This window comes from Podarcis tiliguerta (genome assembly GCF_965153285.1).
Source record: "Podarcis tiliguerta genome assembly, chromosome: 1".
NCBI lineage: Eukaryota > Metazoa > Chordata > Lepidosauria > Squamata > Lacertidae > Podarcis > Podarcis tiliguerta.
The window spans coordinates 53893925-53902261 of NC_139534.1; the positions used below are offsets into that span (position 1 = coordinate 53893925).

The following is an 8337-nucleotide window of genomic DNA, read 5'->3' on the forward strand; positions in this document are numbered from 1 at the left end:
ATGGACAAAATATCAATAGGGGAAGCTTTCCCTATAACTAGTTCCATACCAGTAAAAGTTTGCTCTGTTTAATATCCCTCTGCAACATAGCTGGTAAAGACATGAGAGAACTGCTCTCCTCCACAGCCAGCCCCAAACCATGGAAATAAATCAAGTTTCATGAGTTGTAAACTAGTTATCTCACTGTAGGTCTTTGTCTGCTGATTTTAGGATAGCAAAACTGCATTCAGAGCAAGCTCAGCCTAGAATTGTGGATGGATGGAGTCAAAAGCGATTTAAGATTTAGGCAATTCTGTTCAGATGCTCATGACTGGATAGCAAGATTTAAATAGGGGGGAAAGCAAGCAGAGTATTAATTTGTTGTGGTTATTTATTAATAACTACACCATTCCCCCCCCCTTTTTTTGAACAAACAGGATTTGAAATCCCTACTCAGTTCATTTCGTGCCCATGAACCAGACACTGTCTCTTAGAAACATGTACCACCATCAAGTGAGCTAGCTCAGGACTGAGTTAATACAACTGAAGTGGTCGTCTCTGCCTGCACCTAGGGAGTACATCATCCCCCTTGACCCCAACTAGAGCTGGAGATGCAGCTTGTTATATAAACATGTGAAAATTGTGAGCTATCTGTGTCCTTTAGCTATTTCAGCAGCTAAATGTCTGCTTTGTTTACTATTGCTGTGGATGTACTACAGAGAGGTCCAAGACCAGACGGGGAAAGAGCCAAAGCCAAATGATGGGTGTTTCTTGACCTGAAGTTGGACCAGTTTATTGAAACCCCCAAGGCAAAGGAAAGTAGTTATTATTTAAAGTTGATCCCTAGATGGCATCAAGAACACAGCTTTACTTCTCTTGTGCCTCTAACAAAACATATTTAGGTGGTGTATTTTACTCAGTCTATGTAGGAGAAGGTACCATTGATAGGTTGTATTGAATAAATTTCCCTTCAAATTAGCCCTAATTAGTGCTGATGGTATAGATTTGAACAACTATTCCTACTCAGTTTGCTGCATTGTAAGATTGTATTTTATCAGCTCCCTTCCCCATTTCCTTTTATATGTTGGTTGTAATTGTTCTCTTTTCAGTGCAGACAGAATTAGATATATTTTGTATTGTTTATTTCTGGTTGACTTGTAACAAATGGAGTTTTCAAATGGAGTTTCAAGGCATGGTGTTCTATATTTTATTAATAATAGTTTGATTATGTGTCTTAGTTGAAAAAACCATAAACTAAACTGAGGACATTTTTTGATTTATTAGAGTTAGTGCTTGATCATAAGAGATAATGTTGTGGGATAACCAGGCTCATATAACCAACAACACTTAGGTCTAATTAATGCATGAAGGGGTTAATACCACAAACTATCCTACCAAACTTAGCTATGTCCACTTCCTCTCACCTTGGGAGGAATTATGTAATCAAGCCTTTGTTCTCTCCCAGTCTACTTTAGAAGCTCACTGAGTGAAGAGGTTTGAACTGGTTGCTCCAGTTCAGACTGCATGGCTCTCACAAGCCACTCTTATGTTCCTATATCAGTAATTTTGGAACTTTCACCACTTTGCAACTAAGCCAAGTTTTATTGCCTGTGCAACTTTCTGAAGCACACAAATCTGACCTTTGAAGGGTTTGTAAGTAAACCACTCTTGACTTACCAAACATGGTCTTTTTCTATGCTAGGGGAAGAGGGAAACTTTGGAAGGAACTTCAGTTTTAAAGGTCTAACTACTGTACCTATATTTCCATGCTTTACTCTGCTATGTGTTCTGTGATTTTAAATCTCTGCTGGGGTTCTCTCAATTAAGAATGAAGTTAAAGGAGATATTCCAAGAGCTTTACCTTCTTCACAGCTTGCCAGACGCCACCAAACAGAGGATCTGGAATGAAAGTTCTAGATAATAATTTCCTGCCCAGAAGGCTACTTCCAGCACCACTCAAAGTTTAAAGTGGAGGTGGGGCAAATAAGTTGAAAACTAAGTTTCCCCCTGCTTAGGCAGCATGAAGCTACAGCATGCCATGAGTACTTGCACATGGACAGCTGAATAACAAAAACAAAACCCATAATGTAAAACAACTTTGAAAATACAGAAGATAAAAAGGCAGAAATTGTCAGAGGCATATAGATTAGCTAATGTTTCATGAGGTGTGTGTGGAACTCACAGGCTACAGTAGCAGGTGAAAACCTTTACTCAAATTGGCCTCAGATTAACATGGCCATCTTAGCCAGGGAAAGTATACTCATGCTAGATTTAAACAAGCTTGGAACTAGCTCAAACAATCTGGAAATGACAAACAAACTGAAGTGCTTGGAAATCTCTTTTTTCATAAAAGAAATGCTGTAAAATAAATCAGATAGTCTTGTAAAACAACACCAATATAGGCCCAGAAAGAATTACCTTAGATATTTTGTGTTGTAGACAACTTATTTCTACTCAGAGTAGACTAGTAGAAATTCATGGACCTAAGCTAATCAGATCTACTCATTTCAATTGGTCTACTCCAAAACTACTTCAATTGGTCTTTGAATAACATTGGATACAACCCCCATGGTAGGTAGGCATATAGATAGATAGATAGAGTTACTGTGTAAAGCAGTATAACCTTGATCAACAGCTTATGGAGAAGTAAATTGAAAAAGTGGTAAAAGGGAACAATGTGAGATGTCTTACATCTAGTAGCACTACACAGATTGTTGTGGTTTCATCTTTTTTTGGTTTTGTTTGTCTTTGTAATGATTTGGTCCTTTAATTAAATGGTGACATATTGGCTGTATATATATTTAGGGATCCCCCTGATGACCTATGTACTGAGCAATGTTCTTGATTTTCTTCCTTGGAGGCTTTTAAGGTTGGATGGCAATCTGTCATGTATGATCTAGTTTGAGATCCTTGTTATGCAGGGGGTTGGACTTGATGACCCCCAGGGTCCCTTCCCAGATACAATTTTAATATTCTGACTCTAGAAACAAACTGTTGCCTATTGTATCAGAAGGAGACCTCCATCACACACCCCTAGTAATGCTACAATGCTTAACAAGGTATTTACCCTCTTTACGTGAGGCAAGTGAATGAATGATTAAATGGGTGTGGTGCTTTAGTAAATAATAATATCTGCAGCATTGGGCAGGGGGCGACAGGCAACTCAACCAGCATTTGCGTCACTGATGTATGTCTGTCTCAAACGCATTGTATGTGTTTGTTGAAATTGGGCACCGTGTGGGAGAGATAACTATGACGAGCCCTGCCTACAGATGCCTCTGTAGGTTTGCTTAGATGGCGATGGCATCTAAACAAGATATATTTGTGTCCAAGGTGTTGGGCTCTGCCTGACGTTCTGTTGTACAGAATATGAGTTGGATTGTCTCAAAGAAACTTAAAAAAAGACTTAAGATTGACTTAAAAGAGACAGAAGGGAAAATGTGTTTTAGACTGACATCAGGACTAACTTTAACCTTAATTCTTATCAGGTATGAAAAGTAGCAGCAATAGCTGCTTTGCTATGTATTTCAATTTAATTTTAAATATGTCCAGAGCAGGCCACTAAATCTGGCCATGATGCTAACTAACCCTGAAGTGATGTGCACAGTTCTGGGAGCGAAAGGTTGCAGTGTATTATCTTGTGGGCTGGAGGCTTGGTGTAAAGAAAAGTGCATAATTCGTCAAGGGCAAGATGTGGAATCCTTGACGCTTCAATGTCTGTTTGCTAGGCTGGTTGTCTGCCAAAACCGTAGTATACAGGGGGAACCCAGATGCGTGCAACTTCACAGCTGTTGCCCTTGTCACAGCTGCCACACAGCCTTGACCTCGGTACTGAGGGAGGGTGTAGCCATGTGTCAAACAACCCATTTGATCAGTAAGGCACCAGGAAACCAGCTGGTCTTCTTTGTCCAGGAGGCAAGCACTAGGGAAGTTGTGGATCAGGCTGTCCAGATAGCGCAGGCTCCGATCATTGCGTCCCCAGTTTTCATTGAGCAGAGCTGAATGAGAGGAGTTTAGGCTGCCGAAGTGGAAGTGGCCACTTCTGTACCTGAAATGCAAAGAGAGGCAGTGATGGCGGTTGAGCAGACTGAAAGCATCCCTTAGGCTTAAAAAGTATTTTGTCACTATCCCCCGGAACAAAGGAACAGGAAGTTGCAAGAGAAACTCAGGAAGTGACCCTGTGACTTTCTCCTCCTGTTTTGTGGGCGGGACTAACACAGGACATAGCAATCAGATGTGGAGCTTTGTGTTGGGTTACAATTCACTGCTTACTGATTATGAGGAGGAATGTTTTGAGAATTCTGATGAAAATAGAAGCAGAAATTGCTGGTGTTCACCTAGTCAGCCCTTTTTCAGAACAGAATACAACCCAAAGAATACTGGATATTTGCTGATGTTATTTTCAGTCCACAAGTAATATGCAATGATATTGTTAAGAGTTGCAGAGGAGAGCTGAGGCCCTCCTTTCCCCTGGACCTAGGAAGTGTTAAAATATAAGTCAGGCTAGCTTCCTGTGCTGACGTGATCACCTGGCCATTAAGAGAACAAAGGATTAAGAGGCTTGGTGTGAGATGATAAATGGGTAGGGGCCCCCTCTCTCAACTAAATTTCAAAGGATGGTTGTATTTAAGGAAAGTGCAAGCCTTTAAATGGGAACTAAATTTAATTTCTCCCCCTCTCCAGTCAACAAACTCCCATCATTTAGATACCCCAGGGTGAGAGTGCACTCACTAACCGGCTCTGACAGTAGGCAGATGGGTCAGGATGCAAGATTGTCTGGTAGAAGTATGGCTTAAGATTGACACGTCTGGATTCTGCAATATCTCTGAGAGCTTCATATAAACCATATTGGAGCCCTGCACACAATGAAAATGAGATGTCAACCTGGGGGTGAGCAATTATATTTTCTAATGCTCTGTGTCTGCACCTCTCTTGCTATTGTATGATTATAGTGTTGTGTGCCAGCCAATCTTTGAGCAGTGCGAGATTCCAGGGGTTCCAGGCGATTACCCAGGGTTGGTGTTTCCTTTGCAATGAGGGACAGCAGAGACTGTGGTGTCTCTGTGGCATGTGGTTTATTTACACATATACACAACCTGAGCAGTGTTAACACCCCAAGAGGGACTTGTTTCCCCCATGGTCACAGCCTTCTATTCAAACAGAAATCAAACATTGCTCTCTCTCTCCCTCTCCCTCCCCCTCCCTCCCTCCCTCTCTCCCTCCCTCTCTCCCCCCAGCTTGCTAATGTGCTCACATCACTCTAACTCTCTGCTCTCAACTCAGCCTCTGCCCACCCATTTTCTAACTACCCACCCATTTTCCATCTCACACAGAGCCACTTCCTTGGTACCTCTCAATGTCTCATCACCTTACCAGGAAGCTAGTTTTGCTATTCCAGGAATGGAATAAGTAGAGCGTGAGGAGCTTTACCTTGAAGCTGAAAGGCCTTTCCCCAGTCAATGGCTTCTGCATTTTCCAACAGTGTTCGCCAGGCGTCTACATCCCAGTAGAAAGCAGTATGAAAGTTGGTGTAGTAATCCTGCTTATCTTTTACCACCTGCAGAACGTGGCACAGTCATTTGGCTATTGACAGGGCGCAGGTAGCGGGGGTTGGTTGGGTCTTATTAACGACGGAGAGCAGGAGCAAGAGAAAGGCAAAGGAGGCAGGAACAGGCCCAGCGCCACCACGGAGTGCGTCTCCAGCCTCAGAAGCTATTGTCTCTTGGGCTTTTTCTCACAGGTTCAGGGGACGGGTTATGGGAGAATTCTTACCTCCTTACGTGGGCGGGTAAGGACAACTTTAAACTCCGGCCAAGAGTCCACCACCACTTCGTGCTGAGCTGGATTTCTACGGTTGATGTGCATCACAGCTCCGTTGGCCTGCCAAGGAAAGGAGGGGAGTTAGCTAGAGGAAAAATCCATGTTGCTCCATGAGAAAATGGTAGGAATTGCCATTTGTTAAATTGATGGGGAAAGGGGACGGCAGTAGAGGAGCGAGAATTACCGGAAGAGCCTGGGGCTGGTGCCGTTGCAGCACAGTCTCCAGCAGCTTCAACTTGGAGGGGCAGGTCAGGATCTGCATGGCTGGCCAAAGAGGGGCTGGTGGCTACGTCAGGTTCCAGGAAAGATAACGTGGGTGGGAAGGAAGCACTTGAAGGGGACGAAACGCAGAAAGAAATGCATCGGACCCTTACACTCAGTGCTACCGGACAATCCACAAGCAGAATGACTTGCCATTTCTCATGAGATCTCTAGTACTCAAATTACTTCACTAATTATGTCCGTAGATCAGGGATATATGGAGTTGATTCCTATTCTGGCTGAGGACACCGACAGTGGCTGCCCCTCATTCAGACAGTCCCCAACTCCCCTTTGCAGCTCGTCAAACCATTTCCTCATTTTTCTAGCGTTGAGGCAGAGCTGAATTGGTAGGCAAGATGATTTGGGTCCCACTTATTTAGGGGGATTAGGTTGTCCCCTTCAGAGGTCCACAAAGACAGCTGCAGTGCTTACCTGAAGGGACACGTCTGCCTTTGAGAAGAAGGTAGCAGCCTATTGCAGGGCCACTGGCATGATATGGAATGCCATCCTTGCTGAGACAATTTATCCACTTAAGCATTTTTAAAAAAAATTCCTGAAGCAATAAGCCATTAACAGGCTGGTGCCTTGGCCTTTTTCCCAGTGTCTCAACAGAGAAGGAAGTTTGGCTGCAAAATGCTTTTGCTTGACTCAGATGGTCACAAGTCCAGAGAACATGAGAGATTTGGCATATACTATGACTTATGTCCAGGCTTCCATGCGCCCTTGGCAAGGAGCTGTATCATCAACTCTGAAGCCGCCCTGCTGGGCACTCCACCCCTCCAAGCCAGAGTCGAGGGGCGTGATATTGACGCCCCCCTGGGAGCGGGGGCCAACCTAACCAATCCCTAGAAAGCCCCTGCTTACACTTGGCCAAGTCTTCTCAACCCTGCACAGATCTACTTTGTTTCAAGTTCAGAGCAGGACAGCTAGATATTCATTCACCAGGGTCTCTTTCTCATTTCACTGCAATGTGGTAGTGGGATGAGCTCTGACAACATGCAAAAGTCAATCCAGAGTACACAGTGAGATGGTTCATACATAACTTTAAACCACAGTTAAAACTCAACTATGATTTAATGTTCACCTAAGGATGGAAGCAAGGGACGCAGGTGGCACTGTGGGTTAAACCACAGAGCCTAGGACTTGCTGATCAGAAGGTCGGCGGTTCGAATCCCCACGATGGGGTGAGCTCCCATTGCTTAGTCCCTGCTCCTGCCAACCTAGCAGTTTGAAAGCATGTCAAAGTGCAAGTAGATAAATAGGAACTGCTCCGGCAGGAAGGTAAACAGTGTTTCCATGCGCTGCTCTGGTTTGCCAGAAGTTGCTTAGTCATGCTGGCCACATGACCCGGAAGCTGTACGCCGGCTCCCTTGGCCAGTAAAGCAAGATGAGCGCCACAACGCCAGTCATGACTGGGCCAGTCATGACTGGGCCTAATCCTTACCTTTTAAGGATTGAAGCAAACCTGAGTAACAACTAGTTCTTCCTTTTGTGAGATGAGAAAGCCTTCCATAGAAGAAGGTGATTAAGCTGACCTGGTATGGGAAGAGGTGATGGGGGGGGGGCATAGCAGAGGAAGAAAAGGTTAACTCTTCTCTCTGCAGATGCGATTTCCAAAATTGCCCCTCTTCTGTTACAACTAGGTTTGGAAACAAAGCATACTACTGGCTCCAATGTAATTGTTGTGGGATGTTCTTCCTGGAAATTGCAGGAAGATGAAAGGTTAACTCTTCCGCTGGTGTGCTCTCCACAAAGTGCGCCCCGGTATTACGTTTTAAAAAACAGAAAATGCCTTTTACAAGTGTAATTGCTGGTGGGACTGCGGGTGGGTAGGGTTTAGAGTGAGTGTGTGGCTGCAGGTGAAATGTGAGCGGTTGTCAATGACAGTTTATAAGGTTTGCAAATATGCCCATGGTCCCAAAAAAGATTGGTCACCATTGCCAACCTGTGACTTTTGGGAGAACTCAAAAACATACGCAGTATATTGTGATATTTTGGTTGGCCTAAAGGTATTTATTTATGTATTTTTTATTAAATTTGTATACCCTGCCCTTCATCCATAGATCTCAGGGCTGCTCACAACATAAAAATACAATATAAATACACAAAATACATAATAAAATCAAGAACAAACAAACAAAACACAAACACACAAACCAATACCCCCCCTAAGTATTCAAAATGCTAGTATTTTACTATTATATCATTAGACCATTGCTTGGCTGGTTGCTCATTCTTGATATATGGCTTAAGGTATCTTAAGTGATATTTTTTAAA

General features: G+C 43.4%; 3 protein-coding genes across 5 annotated transcripts in view; 1 reads left to right on the forward strand and 2 right to left on the reverse strand.

The window, feature by feature from the left end:
* MAX (MYC associated factor X) overlaps positions 1-8337 on the reverse strand; it is a 703696-nt gene that overhangs the window by 420591 nt on the left and 274768 nt on the right. The window lies entirely within an intron of this gene.
* Positions 1-8337, forward strand: part of LOC310679327 (uncharacterized protein) — a gene marked incomplete at its 3' end in the record, with an annotated part of 36632 nt that overhangs the window by 5099 nt on the left and 23196 nt on the right. Inside the window, exon 2 of one of the 3 annotated variants that reach the window (XM_083444483.1) lies at positions 5720-5767. The exons of 1 other annotated variant lie outside the window; for it this stretch is intronic. Coding sequence is in view for 1 of the 2 variants with exons in the window: in XM_083444482.1 (XP_083300608.1) it covers positions 5900-5920 (21 nt within the window). Of the gene's footprint in view, positions 1-5719; positions 5768-5820; positions 5921-8337 lie in introns of those variants that run through there. One more of the 3 variants, XM_083444482.1, reaches the window with a different exon arrangement.
* LOC310679354 (glycine N-acyltransferase-like protein 3) lies at positions 3439-6880 on the reverse strand. Its single transcript, XM_083444553.1, has 5 exons — positions 5984-6880; positions 5752-5859; positions 5410-5536; positions 4715-4835; positions 3439-4027 (listed from the first exon to the last, which is right to left on the reverse strand). The coding sequence occupies exons 1-5, from the start codon at positions 6059-6061 to the stop codon at positions 3613-3615; spliced, it is 849 nt and encodes a 282-aa protein (XP_083300679.1). The 5' UTR covers positions 6062-6880; the 3' UTR covers positions 3439-3612.

Coding starts and splice junctions, on each gene's coding strand:
- LOC310679354 (XM_083444553.1), bottom strand. CDS start 6,061: ATGCAGATCCTGACCTGCCCCTCCAAGTTGAAGCTGCTGGAGACTGTG. Junction 5,537..5,751: donor TTACCCGCCCACGTAAGGAG/GTAAGAATTCTC, acceptor CACGTTCTGCAG/GTGGTAAAAGATAAGCAGGA. Junction 4,028..4,714: donor TCTGCCTACTGTCAGAGCCG/GTTAGTGAGTGC, acceptor TTTGCATTTCAG/GTACAGAAGTGGCCACTTCC.